Source organism: Strongylocentrotus purpuratus, unplaced genomic scaffold (assembly GCF_000002235.5).
Source record: "Strongylocentrotus purpuratus isolate Spur 01 unplaced genomic scaffold, Spur_5.0 spur5_scaffold_9, whole genome shotgun sequence".
NCBI lineage: Eukaryota > Metazoa > Echinodermata > Echinoidea > Camarodonta > Strongylocentrotidae > Strongylocentrotus > Strongylocentrotus purpuratus.
Genome location: NW_022145615.1, coordinates 17934850 through 17958579, shown reverse-complemented (window position 1 = coordinate 17958579; position 23730 = coordinate 17934850). Strand labels below are relative to the sequence as shown.

Below are 23730 nucleotides of genomic sequence, written 5' to 3'. Positions count from 1 at the left end.
ATAACAGACGAGTCAACCAGCTGGTCAAGAGAGTGTATTCGTTTGAATCATATAAGTGTACTTAATTCCTAAATGATGGTCTTTCAGATTTTATTCAGCTATTATTCAGTACTGCATGATAATAACCAAAGAAGTTATGCTAAAATTGTGGTTGTTTCTAACACAGAGAGAGATAAGTATATTTTTAAATTTTAATTTGAAGATTTTTCCATACTTTGATAGATTTGTACAGTTACTGTTTAAAAAATATTAATTTATATGTTCAGCATCAGCACTACTACTATATCAATTATTTGAATTATGTAACTACTTTGTAAAATCTGAGTATTTACATGTTAATGTATAAAGTGAATATATTTTTTCAATTCAAATATAATCATATTTTTTTTAATTGACAGTGGTTACAGATATATATTTGACAGTGTACATGTATGTCATGATTTGTGATTTGTATGATATAATAGTACTATATTGATGGTACAAGCAAAATAGCCTGATTTCATCAGTGATACCTTTCTATATGTGCTAGGTTTGTACATGAACTTGACTATACAGTGCGTATAAAAAAAAGTATACCCAACTTTGGAAGATTCCCAATTAAAATGTATCACCTTCGTGACCATGAAATATATTTTATTTTAAAAAGTAAACAATACTCTGTCACCTTGATAGAGCAGCTGCCTTTCTAAAAAAATTGCCAAAATTCCTTTTTGTACCAAGTTTGGGTGGTAGACAGAAGCACAAAGTACTCTTTACCGTGAGATATATTTCAATCACTCTATCATGACCTTTTAATCAAAAGTTACCAAATGTGGTAAAAAAAAATTCTGATACACTCTGTACTTTTCTGTCTGGCTGTCAAATATGAGTAAGAAAATTGATTTTTGACAAATTCTTGGTGTGTTTTACAGTCTAACTATGAGTCATCCAGATACTTCAGACTTAATAAACCCTAAATGTTATTAACGTCGGTGCGCTTTCGGAGCACCATGATTCGTAAGGAAGGGGAAAAGTTAGAAAAGTGCACTTCCCCTGGAGTAGTCTTACATTAAATAGTTGTCATCAAGAGATGGCTTGTTGCCAGGTTTTGTGATACGAGGGGACAGGGATTTATTCGGTGGTTGACATGATACTTAATAATGGCTGCTGCAGTCAAGTGGACATTTGAACATCATTTCAAGTTGTACAGGCAGAAATCAACTACACAATTCACACTTGTATTATAACCTTTCTGAAGTTGATTTTATTTCAAATGACTGTGATCAATTGCAAATTTCTTGTGTTAACAACTTGACATTCACTGTAAAGTTTTTATGAAGTTTTGTTTTTTAGTGGAATGTACAGTATAGATGGATTTAATATGTTCAAGGGTGACACTTCTTAAACAGTGCAAAGTGACTTGTGTGAACAAATTTAATGATCAAACGTGTAGTGAAATAGGAAGAAAAAAATACAACCCCAAAATGCTGTACATGTACTTAGAACTTAATCTTCCCTACTTCACAAACGGTTTGATTGAATAAGAAAGGAATATTACATTATGTATGTTGATAATGTGTCATTGTTGGTAGTGTGATCAGTGTTAAACATTACATGTGTAGGTTGTGGTTTTATATATGATACCATTTTGGCCTCACTGAACAATTGCACACAGTTGTTACTTCTGACTACATAAGATCAGCTTATGGATTAAAGGATTTCACGATAATTCTGTGGTAAAAAAGTGACCTTCATGTTTACATTTTGTTCAAAAAGATTTGCTATTACTTTAATATTTGGTAGTGAAAATATTGGGTAATATAGTCACTTTGCATTTGTTTGCAATCTCTGTCATCATTATTTTCTTCTGAGTTAGGAATTTTCAACATTTATTTTAAGATGAGGAAACAGAGACACAGAAAATACACACGAATGGTCCTCCATTTTAGGAACTGTGACATGAATGTTATTATTAAGATTTTTCTTCATATTTGTAACTTCCTTTTTGTCCAACTAAAATTCATTTGAAAAGTAAACATGCAAGACACAACAAAAAATAAAAAGCAGGCTATTTGTAGCAGCAGCTATTGCATTCATGTAGGGTTGATGCAACACAGGTTTTGTTAAATAGTGTTACATCATTATGTAAATGAAGCAAACCGTATACATTCATTTGATAAAGGTATGATGTTTTATTTATACATGTAGCTTGTATTATAGTACAAATAATATTCTGTGTTTATATATATTATGTGTAAAGTAGATGTATTCAAGTATACTAATGTGAAATCTTTAATAATGATATTCAGCGTAACACGTATTGGTCACTCCAAGGAATATTTAGGAAGAAAAATTGCAAAGTAGAATAAAAAGCATTTGAGAACCGTATACAACATGGGTCTGGCTGTAACACAAAGGCCTATGATCGATTGCAAATTTAAAACAATGATTATGATTGGTAAATGGTCAGCCTTTTGAACAATAATTCATGTAATAATGATCTTGATTGGATATTGCCATTTAGATTGCATACATTATTTTATGCCACGGGCCCAGGTCATAGATGGGTGAAGTTAACATGTTATATTACGTGTATAGATATTTCAGAAAGAGAAGACAAAAATAGTAATTATATCATGTATATTTTTAAAGCTTTTTAGTCTTAGATATTATGTAGGGTGGAAGGGTTTATTATTTAAGTGATGTATTGTATACATTGGTATTAAGTGAACTAACTGAAATGGATTCTTTCTGTCCTCTTTCTTTTCTTCTCTCTCTCTCTCTCTCTCTCCCTCCATCAACACTTTTCTCAGTACATTAAATTAATCACCTGTACTTTCCTTTCCTTTAGTGTATCCTTATATTTTGAGTATCCCTTGTAAATTGAAAATTGCTGATTTTGACATTTTAAATGAAATACTTAATAATCCGTGATATGTTATTTGTTATGTATTTGTTGATGTACTTAAAAAAAATGCTTTTAGAAGTGTTTGGTATATCAAAGATTATGTCAGAGCTGGTAGAGTAGGTACAGAATTACTAGACTTTTTTGTATACAGCTTCAAATATTAGATTCCTCATCATTGTGTATATATATATATCAATAGAAAAGGTATATTTCTAGTTGTCATGAAGCAAACATATAGTCTTTCATACTATGGGTTGTAACCAGGGTCCTGTCTTACAAAGAGTTGATATCAATCACAACTTATTTGCAATTGATATCAATCGCAACTATGTACATAAGAGATAGGAGACTGCAGACTTGCGATCGATTGGAGGACTTGCGATTGATTTGGATCAATCGCAACTCTGTGTAAGACGGGGCCCAGGATTATCTTTCAACAACGTCTTTCAAGTGAATTGAACTGATCAATCACGAACATGAGAATGAGTTTCTCAAACAACAAACAACTATAATACATTGAAATACTTTGAAATATACAAACAATCAATTTTTATTCATGATATCTGATGAATCGTGAGATTTGAAGCATTACATTTTTATAATTATAGTGTTTAGATGGAGCAGTATTAGCATCACTTTTCCTGTGTATTCATGTAGTTTAAATGCAAGAAGCCAATGTATTCAAATACATTCTTAGATGATATAGAGGCATATAGGAGACAAAACTTTTATTATGAATGATACTAATATGTATGAATAGTTATATTTTGAATTATTACAACCAATTTCATATAACATGACTATTTTTGCTATAGAAATGGATCAGTACAGAAATCGCAGCTTGATTTTAATGAAATAAACTCTTATGATATCTTTGAAATTCATGTTTGAATGCGTTTTATATCTGGTGCAGTCTCTTTTAAAGCCATTTGTAAATGAAATACATATTTCCATTATATATTAATTGCACAATTGTATAACACATTCGAAAAGGAACTGTAATACAAAATTTCATTTGGCAAGGTTTTTATGTCAAATATTCACAATCATATCAAATTCAATCAATTCACATAAACACAAAATTAAGATCATTATTCCTACAACTTTTCGAGACTAAATGAATATGAAATCACTCAACAAATCCCTGAATTTTTGTGTTTGATAATATTCTCATCGGAAGAGTCAACTTTTTTCAATTAAAAAAAAAGGATTAAGAATATCACATTTCATATCATTTCCAAATCGGTTATCGTATATTTTGCCCCCACAAAACAACCAACAAAAACGGTGAACTTGATCAGATATTTACAAAGCTATCTGATAGACTTAATTTGATTGGTTGTTGAGCGATGTCTAATTCTGTATTATACGAGAGAGTGCTTTTGATTGGTTAATGTGTAGCAGTGACTGATTACAGATTTACCGAATAACTGATTTGATAGGCTGTTTGAAAAACACACACACACACACACACACACACACAAAATAAAGAATTTGTTTCTGATACGAACACTTGATGCAAACATCAGAGAAATAGTGTAGCATTTTTCTAATTGGATACAAAAATACAAAGTCTTGGCATATATTTTGACATCACATCAAATAAGTTACAAAGTCTTGAGATTTAGAAAAAAAACTGATGACTTTTTCCTCAAATCCGGGAAGCCATCGACTTTTGATGGTAAAAAAGATGAAACTAAACTCATGAAAACTAAAGCAAGTCGGATGGGTGCTTGAAGTATATATAAATGTGTAGGTGTATTTCTCTCTAATAAATAAAATATGTCTAAAATATGCGCAGATATACCAAGTGGAAATCGTTTATTGTGGAGTTCAAGGGTATACCTATTTTTCATTCTGTCATTGATTCCGAAGTTCTTCTATAAACATCATATCAGGTACCCTTTTTAGGGGGGTGGGGGAGGCTAAAGAAAAAAACGCACCTCCCTTCACGAAAATAATAATAATCGCAGACGTGTGAACCCTGATATTTGGAGGAACCTGGCAGGCCAGAAATAGAATTGCATTCCACCCGAGAGAAAAGAAGAATAGACGGCCTTCACTTTGGTTTTCCTGTTATGATAAGAAACTTGTTGTTCTTTCTGTGCCATTAACTCATCAAAATAAATCATCCTCGGTGTTTTTCAGATCGGGGAAATCAAGCGGGAAATGGTTTCTTCTCCAACAAAGCAGACAGGGAAGCCTGTGATTGCATTTGTTACATATTTTATTCGCTCTCTGTTTTGGCAATTATTTCCGCTCTAAAAAGTTTATTTCGGGCAAGGAAATGTTACTCGATGAGTAATTGAACTTGAAGCTTACAAGCACATAAATATACTCGAGATATAGTTTGTTGAATCTTCCCAATATTCTGAAATAAGGCGATCGGCAATCAAGAAATACAATATCTAAACCCAATGTCTTTTGAAACAATGATCTCTTACATATTCGGCATAATTTTCCTTCCTAGCAAAAAATAGGTACTTTTGCTCATCCATATTTGTACCTGTTTACAGAAGTTCAAAAATTGTGCAAATACTAAGGTGAAGGTTCCGGATAAAAAATGTTAATATCACGTATTGTTTCCAAGGATATAAGAGCTCTGGATATGATTGGTGTAAACTTCTTGTCTTGATGCCAGACTACTGACTTACATGACGTCTCGAAACTTCATGATACATGAAATCCTCCTCCTTCTCTTTTCATGAATAATGTTCTTAGCTGACCGCTCACAGTCACTCATGTACTCCGCACGGTCGATGATATCAAATCAATACTCTCGGTGATAACGGAAAAACGCGTGACGGTTACTGTGAACTATGAAGTACTTCTATATTGAAATCAATAAATATATATAAATTTTTGACAGTCTTTTACCACCAAATTCAATCCTCATCACGGCATATTTACATCGATTATATGATAAATGTCTATGAGTTATCTTTAATGATTTTGTAGTCAATAAGTCCAATATGCTATGCTGTAACTTCTGTCAAATCGAAAGGGCTTAGCGGCTGGTATTCGTTATTGCCGTTATTGTTCAAGCTATCGAGCTGTAGGCTCATGTACCCACACGGCGATGGACCTCGCGGCGGTTTGGGCGTGGTGATGATGGGAACACTGTACCTCTCAGAATCCAACGAACTCTCATCCGAACAACCTGTCTCCGATCTCCCTGCTTTTAACTTCACGATATCATCGTCCACACCGTCCACCATCTCGACGTGCTCCCGTTCCTGTTCATCGATCTCCACATACGTCGTCATGCTAGCACTCTGCTTCTCAGGATGCTGTGGGTCCATTGTGACGTCATAATGCAATCCATGTGATCTGCCGCCATTTCGTCTTTTGTCACAGTAACAGAAGATGATGAAGATGATGATGAATACAGCAGTCCAGAATGTCAACCCAACGGCCAAGATGATGGTGATGAATCGCTCGTCGTACTTGTATTCAATGATCTGATAATCGAGTGTTGAATGCGGGGAGGGGTGCGTGCCTGCCACCGTGGAGGGGTGCAAAGTGGAAGTTTCTTCGGTAGATGTACCGATGAACGTCGTGCTAGGTCTGAGGGTCGAATGATCTCCTGTTTAAATAACAAAAGCAAAAACAAATACATGAAAAGGATACAAGTGATCTAACCGACTACCTTTACATTTTACAGCCATAAAATGGTGAGTTATCATTGGCACCTCTTCAATTTCGTTTTTTTTTTTCAAGCGTGGATGATCGCCGACCACTTCGAAGGGGGGGGGGGGGGGTGTTGAAACAACGAGGGAGCAGTACCTTTACAACAATTAAGAACAATAAAAGGGGTACTCATACAAATATACAATTCATATTTGGTGTGACAAAGGTTTTTCGGATTTTGAATATCGCCAACAAAATTAATGATCAAACTTTTTCAAGACAATTATTGAAGCAAAAAATGTATCGACAGTCTGTAAAATATCGAATTTCGCAACAGGACATTTCTAAATAAAAAGAGGATGTTACCCCCCCCCCCCATCCCCCCCACACACACACACACACACTTTTGGGGGGGGGCGCACACGGTCTACTCCCCTTTAGTAACAACCCTGGTTAGGTGATTATGAGGTAATTACAAACTAGTTTAACTTTCTCATCGAAAGAGAAAGAAACCCATGAAGCATCCTGTATAAATATTGATGGACGATCATGATGACACACAGAAAGCGAAAGATTCCCACACGGGAGATCCGATTTGTCAAGAGTGTACATGCATCGAGCACGTCATGTTTGATCAATCTTTAATAATGGGTCATTTTGACTAAACCATAGGACAGCTGAAAGAGTGATAGATTTGATACCATGTTCCCCTCGATCTCCATGGTAAGATAAAGGAGAGAAAGGGAAATACACAAAAATAAGCAAGACCAAGCTATCCTGTCCCATGCGTTACCAAGTAGATATAGATCGATGACTTATAAGTAAACTGATCAAAGTCCATGCAAAACTCCACAAATAGGGGGCTGAACATGGAAACAAGCAAATTAAATAATGTTATCGCAATGATGTTGTCTTGTATATCTACTAAAAGTGAGCTAGTGGCTGCAGCCCCCCCCCCCTCAACTGTCAAAATCGCTCCTTATACGTAGTATAATCTAGTACGCTGAATAATCGAACTGATGTAATCCCGCTGGTCAAATTAAGACTTTTCCCCATTTCTCTCTTCTCCGATCCTCTTTTTTTTGGGGGGGGGGGGTGTGGGGCGGGCCCTAATATACGTACTCACTAACCGGGAGAGAGTTATTACTTTCTTCTATTAATTTTATTTTTTTATTTTATTTATTTATTTTCCACATATGGGAAGGATCACCCTTTTCAGCTAAAAGCTGGTCTTCAAAGGGGTCCATCCACAAGATAAAAATACAAATTGTTGATAAAATACATTTGAGATATGATTACAATGATAAACAAGCAAACAAAACAAAAACAAATCATTATATATACATTAAGAAAAACAGAAATGTGCAGGATAGGCGAAAGAAAGAAACAAGGAATAGAGAGGCGAGAGAGAAAACCAAATATAAAATTGTTGCGTATAAAACAATCAAAACATAGTAAAACAAATCATCTGATGGGGTTACTCTGAAGGAAGTGTTTAAAATTTATATAAATTAATATAACCATGATGCATAGCAGAGATCTTTCCATTTTGTAAGCTGACCAGTGGCATGCGAGTTCCCCTCTAGAATGCCCCAACGTTGCCACCGGCCACATGCCATGTTTCATATATAAACAAAACAAATGAAATTAAATTAGTCTGCGTGCATCTTTTAGGAGCGAGCAAGTCAGACCAGGGAGGCGGATGGGTAGACGTATAGGTCACATCATGCGGGAAGTATCGGGGTCAAGACTCGGCATGGGACCAGGTCTAATTACGAGTTGCTTGGTGAGTTTGAGAGCTAACGCCCACTGGCATCGCAGGCGTGTGTGGCATTCAAAGCCTTTTTCGGAGGGGATGGGACGGTTGCCATCGCCAAAAACTGATTAAATTATATATGTTTAATTTATTTCAATCATGCCCATGTCATAATGTTCATACTTTGACTTTGACGTAAACTTTTGCTCTTGTTTGTATCGATTTTCGATTTAGGGGAGGATGCAGCACCCCACAAGTCCCTGTTGCAACCCTAAAAAGGACCCTGGTCTCCATGCGTGGGTCCTTCAAGAATTTGATGACGTCAAAATATGAAAATGATTTTCTTACGTCATGTCTTCACGGCGTGTCTGCGGTTAGGTCAATTTTCGATAACAAAACTGACTACGAAATGGACTGTATTGCGAAGTATATATTACAATTTTGGTGGAATTACAAAACCAAAATGGCAACTGCATATTTTTCACAGGTTTTCTACCTTCGCATCGACCCTACTTATCTATTGATCATTCTTGTCGCTTTCTTCTCTCTCTCTCTCTCTTCCACCTCACAAACTACTATCATTTTCTTGTCTTTCATTTTTATCCTCCTAAAAGTTCATCTTCCCACTTTACATATATTCCTTTATGATATGTTATAGAAGACAGAAACCTAAATAGCAATCACCTATAATAGCACAAAATGAAACGCGCATTTTAATATCAAGTTTTGTAAAATTTGAAAGTTATTATGAAACAATGTCAGATTGATTTGTTGTATTATAACCCCGAATTCCCTGAATAATTTTATGGAAATGTAAATGATAAAGCGCTCGCTTATTAATTGATTTCTTCAAACCGTTTCTTTTTCTTTAAACAATTATTAGGTGGTCTGTCGATGACAGATCACCTATTGATTTCGTTAGAATTTTCTTTCTTTATTCTTTATTCTTTATTCTTTATTCTTTATTTATTTTTATTTATTCCGTACACTTTTTTTGTGTATACGTTTACTCGAACTCGACCTGGTCAATTTCCTTCAAATTTCTGCTAGTCATCAGGCCCTATGATATGAAGTTCCCGAAACCTTTTTCAAGTTCATGGGGTCATCGTGACGTCATCCAGGCGCCATTTTGTAAAAATCAGGTCATTATCATATCTCAATAACGAGTAATCAAAAATAAACCATATTTAGTATACATCAACTTCCGGTCAAAGGTCAACGAAAAATGTCAAAAAAATTTGCGCGCGCACCTCGACGCGCACGTACGCGCGCATTAAAATTTTAAAATGGTCAAATTCGTTCCAAATTAATTTTGCATACGTTTCAGGCCATTTTAAGCATTTTGCAAAAAAACGCGCGCACGGACATGCGCGCGCGTTTTCGCGCATAATTGCATCTTCCAACATAGAATCGCCAAATTTTTTCTGTCATCATATTTGGCACATTTTTTCAAGCATTTTGATACCTTGTTCAACTTTTTCTGCCCATTAATAACGGAATGAGCGTCCGTTTAAGATAATTACCGTGCGTGCGAGCTCTTGTAATACATAACATACATGTGCAAAAACATGCCTATACAAAATTCATTGTAACTCTTCAGGATGGATAGATACCCCCCAATTTCTTTCATATTTAAATAGATTATGAGTTGGAGATATGATTTCATGTTTCATTTGACCCTCAATTAACTCATGACGTCATCATAATGGCCTCCGAACTCAAAATTTCAATTTTCATATTATGACGTCAGCAGATTTTTGGAAAATTGATTGTATCTCTGCAAATATTGATCAATTTTCTTTCAAATTTTGATATGTTCTACCTTAGAATATTCTCTACAAATGCAGTCACCACGATATTTCATTTTGACAAAGGCATCATGGCGTATTTTTGCGATTAAAGGAGGCATGTCAATTTTTCACATTTTGCGTGTATTCTCTATGGGACATGACTTTTTCTCAAAACTGGTTTCTACATTCTCGTCTTTCGCGAGCAATATCTCCGTCGTTTTATCTTTGTTTACCCTGAGCTTTGAGTATGTTGTAGCTGAGACAATAAGCTATCACAAGTGTGCCTTTTATTTTTCGATCAGATGCCGGGATCATGCTCATATTTCACTTACAAAGTGGGATTTGAGAATTACATTTTCCGTTTACGTGTAATCTCTATAGGAAATGTTTTGGTATATCGGCAACGCACTTGACTTCCGACCTCGAGGTCCCTGGTTCGAGTCCGGGCGTCTCCAACAATTTTTTTTCTTCACTTTTTTTTCTTTTTGACCTTTCACTGTACCATCTCCTTTGAATATTAAAACACATACAATCGCAAATAATGTAATAAACAACCATATTTACTTTATTATTACCCTATTATCACTTGATCCATTACTTTTTGCGTGTAATCCTTATGGGAGATGACTTTTTCTCAAATCTGGATTCTACATTCTTGTCTTTTGCGAGCAATATCGCCGTTATTTCGGCTTGATTTTTGTTGATTTTTGAGTATGTTGTAGCTGAGACTATATACTATCTCAATGTTCTCTCATTTTTTTCAGTCTGATGTCATCATGGTCTGTTGATGATAATCATCAACATCATCATGATCATCATCATCATCATATTCGTCATCACAATTACTATCAAGATCATCATCATCATGATCATCATGATGATCATCATTGTTTACATGTCTATATAACTTGAAGGCAGACCACCTTATTCGTCCTCGTGACGAATTAAATTCTAGTTATTATTATTATTATTATTTTTAGTTATAGGCCGATATATTCCAAAATATTGATATCTTTTCCCGACATAACTTAGATTATGATTAAAGATACCATTAACAAAAATCAAGGATATGTTTTGATAAAATATATAAGTAACTTATTATCCATCGTATACTCTATGGGAAAGAATCGTTTGCTTAAGCACCGTTAAACGGAAGGAAATATAATGTGACAAAGATAATACCTCAGTTCACATGTGTGTCCTCGCATATATCAAAAGACAAGGAAATGATAATCTCAAGGTGATTTTGAGAACATTCAACTCAGAAGAAGAAAAAAACTTTGGTAAATTATTGATGACGGAATGTACCCAACGAGGGGTAGTTTACAATATAAGTGCTTTCAGAAGACGACGTGGAGAAAGATATATTGCTTCGACACTTTTTACTTATGTCAAAACTACTCTGAGCATGATATATTGGTGTACATCTACTCACGTGGTTCAAGTAATTAATGTTTCAGCATTTCAGTTACTCTAAATCAATCACTCATTCAAGTGCATGCATGAGCCACATTTCCTTAGCAAACTCATTTATCAGTTGAATAAAGCTTCCACCTAAAAAAAGAGTGGATCGCGATGATGACAAGAACGAGAACATATGGGAATATGCAGATATATTGATAAGAGAGGAAAGGAGGAGGAGGATATTAGTAGAAAAAAGAAATGACAAGAAAGGATAAGATGTGAAAAAGAGAGAATAGGGAGAAATGTAAGTAGAAGAAGAAGGAGAAGAAAAAAAAGAAATGAAGGTTAGGAGGAAAAGAAGCAGATAAATAATAGAGTGAATAAGAATAATAATTTTAAAAAGAAGAAAGCAGAAAGAAGGAAAATGAAGGGAGAAAAGAAATAAAAGAAGAACAAGAAGAAGAAGAAGAAGAAGAAGAAGAAGAAGAAGAAGTTAAAGAAGAAGAAGAAAAGAAGAAGAAGAAAAGAAGAAGAAGAAGTTAAAGAAAAGAGGGGTGAAGATAAGAAAAGAAACCATTTCGTACCTTCTGGAAAGCAGCTGCCATTGACGACTGTGATATCATCGATAGCTATATCAGACCAGTAACCATTGCCAGGTTTAGCTTCAAATGATAGCTGTAAATGGGTGAAACCGTATTAATCTCTTCATCTTTGATTTACACATTACAAATCTTTGAAATAATAAACATCAATTTAATGAGGACATGATAAATAAATCCCTGTTAAACCGTTAGACTTCTTGTAAAACATTAACCATAGGTTGCTTCTCTGTACCTTAAGTGATTCACCTATCTTTAAACACAGTTATAACTGTCTTTTTCGTACTCCTTATATACCACTCCCCGGATGCGGTTCTAAGAGAAAGTATTATTATTATTGGGAGGATGGGCGTTGGCCGGGGCGGTGGATGGGGAGTCTTTCACAAAAATTATTTTCTTGGTGTGCCTCCCTTAAATTCATGTAAAATCAAAAATGAGGGGGTGGGGGGTAATGAAGTAAATGGGGTGCTTGAACCCAAGCCCTTTCTATATAGAACCGCTAGACCTCCTGCCTATCCCCTCACCTCCACCTTTTGATTTATTTTTATCATGTTAAATGTTCTACACTCCACAAAACGCCGATTAAAATACAACTTTAAAACTGCTGATATTTTCTTTTTCTTTTCATAAGCATAAAATTAATGCATTGGTCATTGAAAAACTCAACCGATTCCATTGCCTACCTTGCATCCCCGTGCACACTCCACATCGACGCTCGCATTGAACCATTGATCACCCTGCTCCCACAGCATGGTCCAAAGCTCTGCAGAGAGTTGCTCTGGTTGGGAATCATCCAGGACTCGAAGGCTCAACTCCCCGGTATCCTCCCCAAACATGTGGAAGAAAAAGGTAGCACAGTACCGGGGAAGGGGTGCAAGGGAGGGGCTGATCAGGTGGGCTGCGTTCCAGGCGTGGACACCCGTCCCTTCTATGTAGGCGTAGTGACCTGTAGATGCCATGTCAGGAGGGGGAGGAAAACGGTTACCTCTACAGAATATGAACGCAATTGGTGTACTGATTCATAATATATAGATATATTGATAATTCGTGATCCGACATTATTTTGTGCCAGGCTTTATTTCGTCAAAGATTATAACCTAGGGTTATGCCTTCAGTAATGGTTGTAGGTTAGGTTTAGAGTTTGTTTGATTGATTTAACTTCCCGAATAGAAAAACATACAATATTATAATAAATAAAGAACGATTAGTATTAGGATTGAGTATAACGTTTGGTCTAGAGATGAATTTAATGGGGAATTGATTAGTTAAGAAAAGTGACCGCGTATCAAAATGGAGATGGTGCACACATTGTATGCGTGCATGAATTCGATGACACGAAATTAAACATTGGTAATACGCAAATACATATACTGCATTTGCCACCACTTTTAACTTTAGTCATCATCAATCCGTGTCTACCTATGTTCAAATACTTTCTAAAGTGTGTCTTAAATCCCCTCTGAACTAGTTTGGCGTGGAGGGATTAGACCTCCCGGCAAGGTCACTGACAGGTGGTTATCTCATCAAATCAGCTCTCAATTACCATAAGAAAAAAGGCATCATGGGGATCAACGGGTACCGCTTAGACATTGTTGGCTGTATAGAGGACGCAAGTAGTTAAATGTAGTGCAGTGGGGTTTTAAATCCCATATTCACTATACATACCTGTGCCATTTTCGCCAAGGGTGTGGTCATAAGTTGGTCCCGTCTCCCTCGATGGGGTGGGCCCTGTTCTCCTCTTCCAGTTGAAATCATCTCTATCCCCCTGGACGTACCCGCATAGATCATCCGTCTCGAAGTCACATGAACCAGCAAACTTCACCTCTGATAATGAATATATGGAAAATAATAAATCAATTAGTATAAATAGATTGGCATTGGTTATAACAAAATCTAATATGCTGTCACTCGTTGTATGTCATTGCGACATCGTTAAAATCAGACCTTGCTTCCTGTCTGTCATTTGGAGAGAAGAGTCTGGGTACTATTTCTGCTTCTTTTTGAGTAACTATGTAACATTTTCTGGCAAGCTGTCTGGACAAAACCATGTTTTTTTCGGTTTTCTAACAGAACTGTTTTGCCCAGTTTAGTTCTGTCATCATGTATATAACTATGTCATTCAAAAGTATTTAAGTAAGGAATTGCATGTTTTTGATCAATGTATGTTACAAATATTTTTATTAAACACAAAGATGGATTCTGATAAAGTGAAATTAATTGAATCGAACATAATAAAGGACGATTATCCTGGCTTTCCGCCCCTATCAATGCTAAATAAACATTCATACGTAAATGGGAGTAATGCAAACCGTTTATTTAAATGTTAGAATAATATCATGATCACCAGTCTAGCAATCATTGTAACATCATGAACCAACATGAATTTGTATTTGTTTTCGAAATTCAGGGTGACCCAATAACAACAGACTGGCATACTTCCAATAACGTGGGGTCGAATTCACTTGATACCAGCGGAAATAGAATCTTTTCATATGAAAAATGATGCCAAGATAGACAAATTTGGTTGAGGGGTTTTTGTCTTTAGGGAGCATTTTGTGATGCGAAGTAGGAGTTCATGATTATTTTTCCAGGCCAATATCAATGAAACTGCGTTTTAAGAAATCCGTATATAATGTCATGTCTGCGTTTAAGAAGTCATGACAAAATTGATGGAATGTTATGTTTGTGTTCAATCTGACGTTTATTACAGCTTGCCCAAAGCTCAGGGCCTCAGGCAAAATACCATTTTTGAAATTATTTTCTTCAAGGAGCACTGCCAATGGATTTCAGTCTTCAACAAAGTTTTACAAAAAATGCGTCTAGAGAAAAAACATGCCACCAATTTTAACAAATTTGGTATTACTTTTCTTCAAAGAAGATTCTGCATACATTATTACTGGTGAAATTTACTCTTCACCCTTTTTGGGCAGGGGGGGGGGGGCACCCTGTATAGTCTCTATTGTAACATAAACCTAATCCAACCCTAACCGTACAATCTTAACCTCAACGGAAGCAAAGTAAATAGTAATTTTTGAACGTCATAATAATAACACTGTCATTGTTCATGACTACGCCTATGTTTCAGATATAATACATGTACATGTATTATAAAAGCTTAGTTGTTACTGCAGCCTTCCATAACGAATTTGAACTTTGGGCATTCACATTAACATCTCACGGTCTCATTTTCTCCATTCTTCTTAAATTTGTCTGCTTCATGATAAAACTTCAATTTGATTTTGACACTAATCTTATAATCTACTAACTGTTCCCCGCTTTACCCTGTACCAAGTTAGTCTAATAATAAATAGGTCTCTCCGGTCTACTGTAGACAAATCTGCACAATACAAGGAAATCTCAATTTCCGCCATTAAGGGTCTATTAGCAGTAATTACTTTAGCACAGATCAACTGAGTAAATATGACTTCGACAAAGCACAGGGAAAGGTCACGATCAAAGTTAATGGCAAACAGAACGAAAAATCCCCCGATAACCCACGTGTACTTTAGAGATAAGTTTCAATACTGATCATGTAATGTTCTTGTGAATATCAAAATTGCAACAATACTATAAATCGGAACAGAATTATGAATAATGGCAGTCAGGCTGTAAGCTATTCAAATTACCAAACATAATTACGTTTGTTATAAACCATTACCTTTAATAAAACTAAGAATATTATCATAAACTGGCTTTTATTGGCTAATTTGAACTATAATATAATTTCACACAAATATCGCTTGTATGTACTCTGCCATGATATCATTATAGACACAGATTTTTATTTTCATTGTTTCAAAGGGGGCAGAGGGGTGCCCCGGTAATTGCTCCGGGCTTTATACTGTCAGAAGTAAAGGGTTAAGGTTAGAGTTGCAGTTGAGTTTTAGGTTAGGTTTAGGGATAGGATTAGGATTAGAGTAAGATGTAGTGTTGGTTCCAGGGTTTATGTAAGTAATAAGTGGAGGACATAACCGCGGAACTTTATTGTCGGAAGAATAAGTGTCGCATAACTGGACGTGGCATTGGATATGCCCCTCTCTCCCCAGTTCATTATCATACTTGCATGGCGATGAGGAAACCCGTTGGTTTTGTCAGTGTGATGTCCATCAAGATGTCGTCATCGATCACACGCTTGGTGTGATTTGATATTAACCTCCACCCAGGCATGGTGAGATGGGGTAACTAAACCAATAGGTTTAAGGGGCTACCCTCCCCCTCCCATTTGAAAATAAAATTAAAAGGGCTATTATTATGTTCATAATTTTTTAAACAACATGTTCACCTATAAAAACGAACCAACAAGTTAGTTTAAACTCATGTGTCTGTGGCAACTAGGAGTAGGTATTCTCAAAATGCACAATCCCAGGGAATCATCTTCGAAGGAACTGTGTTTTCGACACCCCTCTTTTTGACAAACCTGGATCCATCCTATACCCACCCCTGTCATAATTATCAAGCATGGATCTACGATGCTCACAAGCCACAACAGATCGGAGGCGATAAACTGTAAAAACTAAAATTATCATCCTTGATAATGGGCGAAAAGTGACCACTCTTTCAAAATACCAGATTCACACTATTTACCATCAACCTTTATATTGTTGGATCCAGCATGTTCAAAGTGTTATTCTGACTACCATTTTGAAAAATTGGTCAGTTGGTCACTCCTCGGCCCTTTTAATTGGTAAAACACTAATTCAGGGTTTAGATATTTGGGATAGATATTATTATGAAAGCCAAACTCCCCCAAATACGTAATATTCATTGTATTTTTTAAAGAAAAACTGTTTAATTCAATATAACAGAATGAAAAGGGTCTTTATTTCTAACTGCGAAGTTTTATATGGATGCACTTTCAGGCATTACTTTTGGTTGGTGATTAAAACACCTAGGTTTGATTTTATTCTCTATCATGTTGATTTAACACATTCTTGTATTTTTCAGACATTTATGACTTGATTGAAAAGTTAATCCATTATGCTGGATATTCGAAGCTCGGGGCAGATACTGTAGGAATAGCTGTACCTCTATACAACTTATTACAACTGCATGGGGAATATTATTTCCATGATCTCTATACATATTAATACTATATCCGTTATAGTAGGGGAATATTATTTCCATGATCTCTATACATATTAATACTATATCCGTTATAGTAGGTCCATGGTTATGTAAATATATTCTTCACTGTGTTTGTAAACATTTCCATTGTTCTACTTCTAAAAGGATAGATTGCGTTTCGGTAATTCAGTAATGCGTTGAAGTAATGCAGTAAGCAGACGGTCATTGTGGTTGAGATAATTATTGTGTCGTTCACCACAGTGTATTTCATATGACCACTCGATTATTAACCACATGCATATGGCAATCGTTTCTCATTTCATTTGAAACCACGGGGTTCGATTGCAAGTGGGTTAATTTAAAGCCTTCATTTGTAAAGTAAACTAATAATAATAAAACTGAAAAACGAAAAATAACTTCTATGCTGAATGATATCGCAGATGCACAAGGCATATAGCTTTCTAATGTTTATGGATGGAGTACAAACTGATTTGAGCAATACGTCTGAATTTGAACTTGAAGTACAGCAGGGTCAGGTCATGGTTGTCATCACCCGATGATTGTTATGCCCAGAGGTCAAAGGTCCCAACCAAACAAACTTGACACCTACCATTGGCAAATCATGCCGGAAGGATAACTTATTTTCATTACAACACCACGATTTTAGCATGCGCTTTTATCCAGCAGATAAAAACTAACGAAATAATTATATTTCTATAATTTAACACTTTATGTCTGACTGGTTTGCAACTATCGCTATCTACCATAACACAAATTAAAAGTGGTTCAAATACCACTGCATAATTATATCCATATTTCTAGATCCCGCAGGTGGTTTTAAGTCATACATGTAGAATATTAAAACACAACCAATTTAGAGACGGGATCGTGTTTCGTAAGTTTAATCAAATGTTTCTTTCTTTTGAAATAAAGTTTGGGGTTGACATTATCTCTTATGATCTGTCAGTCGAAATTTCATCTTTCGCGAAATCAGCGACATAGGCAGGATTTGTATTGCGGTGTGGGAGGGGGAGGGCAGAAACTAGAACAAATCGTTGTGAAGAGCATCATATCGAGTATCCTGCGTGGGAGCGAAACAACTGAGCGATAAATTGCATTTTGACGTATCGAAACTATGTATCTTTAATTTATGTATTAGAGAGTGAACGCATTGTTAGTTAGTATCAAAGTGCCATTCTTTATTCAGGTCGGGGGGAGGGGGGAGGTGTCCCAGCTCCCCCCTCCCCTTGACTACGCCGCGCGCAGGTGTGCGAGATTATTATTATATTTTGCAAGACTGTCTTTGCCATGGTGGATTCAGATACGACTAAAGGCTCAAAATGGCTGCCAATATACAATATAGAATTGGCACTATCACTTTCGTTGCACATTACTGTGTCCCTCGATGTGATTATGTGATTTACAACAAACTAGATTGGACACTGCAGAACAGGAGTATATATCAGACATTGAATTGCCAAGGACAGAACAACGTCAAGGGGTTTGGCACAGTTGTAAGCATTGGATACAGATGGGACAAGACCAAAATATGGCCACGATGACTAGCAAGTTTTGGATGATGATCGACAATACATTTTAGAAGAGACGGGAACTTCATGCTTACAGCCCATTTAGTTCTCCCAGGGGTCAATAGACAAGAGTTTGGAGACGATCCAAACATTTCTTTTCCTCCTTTCAGTTTGTTTCCTTTTCCTAAACCATTACATTTTGTCTACTTAAGCCCGCCCCAACCCCCCCCCCCCCATCCCTCATCATAGCTCTCTCCCTCTCTCTACATACATATATTTCTACAGTCTGTTGTTTGCCTATTTTCTGTACTCCCCCTCATCCTTCCTTTACGTACTCAATTTCTCTTTAAAAAGTAGCCAAGCTAAACACATCGATGCAATATAAATACAGGAATTCCCCTCTTGAGTCTTGACGTTAACGTTAAAGCATTTGACATCCTTAGACGGACAAGCTGGTAAACTTTCTTCTTTTTTTCAGAAGAAAAATAAATAGATCTAGGGCTGTATAGATTAGGCATACACTCTTGATAGTCTTGAAGTATTTGGACAAGTTTGGATGAGTGATCTTATCAACAAAACTAAAATAGGCAATTTTGTTCGCAACGAAGAAATACATTTTGAAAATTAATTGAAAATTAATTGGTCTATAGTTAGACACAATATTACCTCGTTTGCACGAAATGCCTCAAACTATTCTGATGTTCAGCATGAAGTTATATCTACCAAAAATCAAGATTGATCATTAACAGCGTCTCTTTGCAATAATTATCGACCGCAGACAATACATTTTCGGTATCCCTTCGATTATAATAATGACTCATGGAATTGCTATGGGGTAAATATACAACCCACTCCCTGAACTTTGACAAAATAGGCAATATAGATTTACAATATACTACGAAGCACTACTGTTACTAAGCGATAGAAGATTATGACTATGATAGACATTAATAACAATGTATCAACTGAATTTATTTAGTGTTACCGGATGCATGTCAGGGATTCCCTGGAAAAAAACTCGGTTTGTTTGGCTTCCAACTAGCAAAAATAAGCGAATGGGTCGAGTATTTTGTTTCATCAAAAAAGAAAGGGAAAAATCCCTTGGTATAAAGACCATTATTCAATATTTCATTTTGGTATTTAATGAGCGCAAAACAGACGATGTCTAAACATGGGGCACAACTCACGGAAGAATATGCCAAATTATATTATATGGCCATTAAAGCTTGGTAAAGTTGTCGCTTTTTGCTTCTTGTGGGTACAACAATTACTATACTCTTATTGACTGACACTACATTGTACAATTTTAGTGAGACAGTCTTTCGGAGTCATTAGTGCAGCTGCCTGCACACCCATACGGAAACACCAATTTCTCCATTAATCTTGCACATCAGAGGAATCTTTTAATCGTCGTTTAATATAGCAGCAGGAGGCCACTCTCTCTCTCTCTCTCTCTCTCTCTCTCTCTCTCTCTCTCTCTCTCTCTCTCTCTCTCTCTCTCTCTCTCTCTCTCTCACACGTGTCATGCCAGTCTCTAGCGTCTCATGATCCAGGGGGATGGTCGATTACGTAATCCAAAACAGTTATAGCCCAACAATTAATCCCGGGCCAAGATAAGGATGATAAAGAATTGATCGGGAAATGCTAATTATATCGTCGATATATTAACGCAAGACTTAATCAGACAACCTTCTAACATGAATGACTGTTTAGAATAGCCTTAAAACACACCCAAGAAAATAGGCATATAATGATAATTATGTGATAACACAACATCAGGTGATGATTATTTATGATATAAACTTAAACATAACTTTAAATACGTTGCATCAAGTCTTAACATGGAGAAGTTGCTAGCTAGCCTAAAACTAAAATATGCATATTTTGTCAATACACTTTAATATGACAAAAAGGTAGACCTTTGTTTTGTTTTCACACTTTGACATTACTTTTTCGAGGCATTTTGAGGCTACATAGATTAACATAGATTCATCTAATTAGACGTCTGAATGACCCGAGTAACACACATAATATGCTTTGCCATAATAGAATTTGGTATAGACAAAAGATTCAAATTGGTAAGATATGGGTTGGGAAGATGGAAATATGCAAAGTGTGGTTCCAGAGTTAGATGACTCACCGAGATTCGCCGCACATTCTCCCGTCTGTTTGAGCAGTAGAACAAACACGGACACAAGCAAACAGCTGACTTGTTTGCACACCATCTCCCTTCCACCAGCCATTCTCTCTCCCTGAATAAAATCGGTCGATTAGTGGCTCTTGTTTCAAGTATTACCACGTCTTACTGCAGCACTCTAAGATTGGCAATACATGTATTTCTAAACAAATTTTAGCAGTGTAGTGGCTTAAAAATATGATGAAGAATATACTGGATGGAGCTGAAGCAGGGCTGGATGTTCTGCCTTACTTGCGGCCTAGTAATAGAAGCTTTGAAGTTTTAAGCCGAGAGTGTAGAGTGTAGTGCCAGGTTGTGGTCTCTTAATGTGAAATATCCTTCTAAATCCAATGTGTGATATCAAGGATTTGCAATTTTTTAAGACTAGTTCGTTTCCCCTTGACGTCTGGAACTGAGCCGAATAACGTTTATCGCCCTGTCGAATATTCAGACCACTGATTTCCGCTGTCTTCAAGGCTTTGCTTCAAAACACGTCCGACGTATAATGCGCGCGCTTCCAATTTCCAACGCAACCCTTACTCGGCATGGAACACAATATCGTCTGCAAGAAACAAACCTGGTTTATATGACCGCGATCTCCTGCAGCGATATATATGATATTCACGCTCAAGCTAAAGGGCTAAAGTCCATCGCTACGTCAATTTTTGTTTAATCGCTTTCGATCCATTTGTCCACCGCCACCCACGCAATTACGTCTAGATTATTGTCAATCCCATTAATTTTTTTTTTAGCAGGAAAGATGTAAAGCTTTGTCTTCTGACCCAATTTCTTCCCACATCCATTGACGTTTGGGGTGAGAAAAACATCCGCTCTATTCTAATGGTGTAACATAATACCAGTCGAAGGATAATCATATCTATTGCGGCTGATTATTGTTTGTTTCATTATTTCGAAAGTCATTTATGAAACTAGGAAACAAGAGATTCGAGGATATAGAGGTGCGTTAGAGGACACCTCTATGTTCCCGAATCTCACAGGTGTGAAGCCAGGGGCGGTGGGGGCGTCCCCCCCCCAACAACAAAAAAGAGTGAGAGAGAGAGAGAGAGAGAAGGGGAAAAAGTAAGAGGACGCAGGAAGAAAAAGGCGGCAGACAAAGAAACATGACAAAGACTCTGTTTAAAAAATGTATAAAAGAAACAACAGCTTATGCATCATATTTTATCCTTTATTTAAAAATGTAACTGTGAAATGAGCTTTGAATTCTGTAGCCATGAGCCCCCCCCCCCCCCCTTTCGCGGGCTTCTTGCGGGCTTTTCCTGCCTTGGATCCCCCTTCAATCCCCTAAAACTTCTCAATGTACCCCCCTATCTATGATATTCAAGATACTTCATAACCCCTTTTTAAATTTCTCAAAAATCCAGAGAGAAAGAGAGAAAGAAAAAAGAAAAATACACCCCTTGTTTATTTTACAAATCCTAGGCCCGACTTTTTTGCGCGAAAAGTTCCTCTTTACCAGATCTTTGGGATATTTTTTTCGTTTTTCCATCGTCTTCTGTTTTTGGTTGTTGATTTCTCATCTGTTACCTTTTCTTTCTTTTTTCGCTATACCTCTTCTCTCCGTCTCTGCCTCCTTTCTCGTGATTTCTTCTTTGGGCATCTTTAGTAATAGCACTATTAATAGTAAACTTGAGATGATGTCTATTTTGTTCTCTCGTTACTATTTCAAAGCTGCAATGTTACGCCCATGCACCCACCCCACCCCACATGCGGGGAGTTGGAGGCCTATCCTTATATTAATAAATGCCTAGATACGCCCCTTAACTGGACAGTCAACAAATTTCCAATTTTCTCCCAACAATTATAATGCATCCCAGCAATTATAACAATATGAGGAAACGTTTGTCTCTTGTTCATGCATGAAACTAGAACAGTATAATCTGCAGATGATGCATGGAAACCACAATTCAGAGGCATGGAAAATGGTATATGTGGCTAATACCTCAAATTTATATAAAATACCTCGACATTGGGTTCTTAAGTTCATATTCTCTTTGTTTTTAAGAGCGTTTTCTCTTTCATGGATCATCACTAATCTTTTATTCTTCCCAGCTACTTAGAAATACATCTTTCTATGGCATTTAATATTATTATTAAGTCTTTCATATTTTCATTAGCCAGGCTATTTTAACCAATTAGATGTTCAAATAAAAATCACTGCGACTTAATTCAACCCAGGGAGATCCCCTTTCATTAACCAATTAGAATATAGATTACAATTGGCTAATTAAATAAGTTACCTGTCATTCCAGTGTAATGAAATTCATTAAATTCGATTGTATATGCTGCGCGATTGAAAACTGACGTTTGTGATGCGGTTGCAAGCCATAAGGGCGTAATATACTTACATAAAGTAAACGCCCCTTTGGTAATCAGTAGACGCTATAATATTTGGGGCAATACTTGTTAGCAATGTGGTTGAAGTAGCGTGCGAGAGCCACAAATATGACGTTTTAAAATTTAAGAGCTAGATGGGCGTTATATACTCACATAAAATGAACGCCCTTCTGGCAGTAGACATACGCTATTAGCAATGTGATAGTGCAGCATGAGAAGGCAACAATAATTATGACGTGTTACAAATTTAAGATCGAGCTACCACAAAGGTAAATGTCGATACAGATTCTATGTTTAATAATACTACCGCCTAAAGGATAAATATTTTGATAATAACATAAAGCCTAATTTCGGTCTTTAATTGAGTCTTATTTACTTAGTGGTATCCAGAGTATCCACATAAATATTAATTCATATCGAATTGAATTGACAGAAAAATACTACTCTCCATGAAGGCCTTGCAATTCGTATTACCACAACATTGTCAGGTATCCATTTTACACCTTGGTAGAGAGGGGCAAAATGTGGGTAAAATACCTT

General features: G+C 36.3%; 1 protein-coding gene across 1 annotated transcript; it reads right to left on the bottom strand.

The window, feature by feature from the left end:
• Positions 1 to 3409: 3409 nt before the first annotated feature.
• LOC100890597 (MAM and LDL-receptor class A domain-containing protein 2) lies at positions 3410 to 21336 on the bottom strand. Its single transcript, XM_011679294.2, has 5 exons — positions 20800 to 21336; positions 13732 to 13890; positions 12750 to 13012; positions 12052 to 12142; positions 3410 to 6473 (listed from the first exon to the last, which is right to left on the bottom strand). Exons 1-5 carry the CDS (start codon positions 20900 to 20902, stop codon positions 5863 to 5865), a joined length of 1227 nt encoding a protein of 408 aa, XP_011677596.2. The 5' UTR covers positions 20903 to 21336; the 3' UTR covers positions 3410 to 5862.
• Between the last annotated feature and the right edge of the window lie 2394 nt (positions 21337 to 23730).

Excerpts from the sequence above, each read along its gene's own strand:
- LOC100890597 (XM_011679294.2), bottom strand. The coding sequence starts at position 20,902 with ATGGCTGGTGGAAGGGAGATGGTGTGCAAACAAGTCAGCTGTTTGCTT. Across the intron at positions 12,143-12,749 it reads AGTGTGCACGGGGATGCAAG|CTATCATTTGAAGCTAAACC; the intron begins GTAGGCAATGGA and ends ACCCATTTACAG. Across the intron at positions 6,474-12,051 it reads TGGCAGCTGCTTTCCAGAAG|GAGATCATTCGACCCTCAGA; the intron begins GTACGAAATGGT and ends TTATTTAAACAG.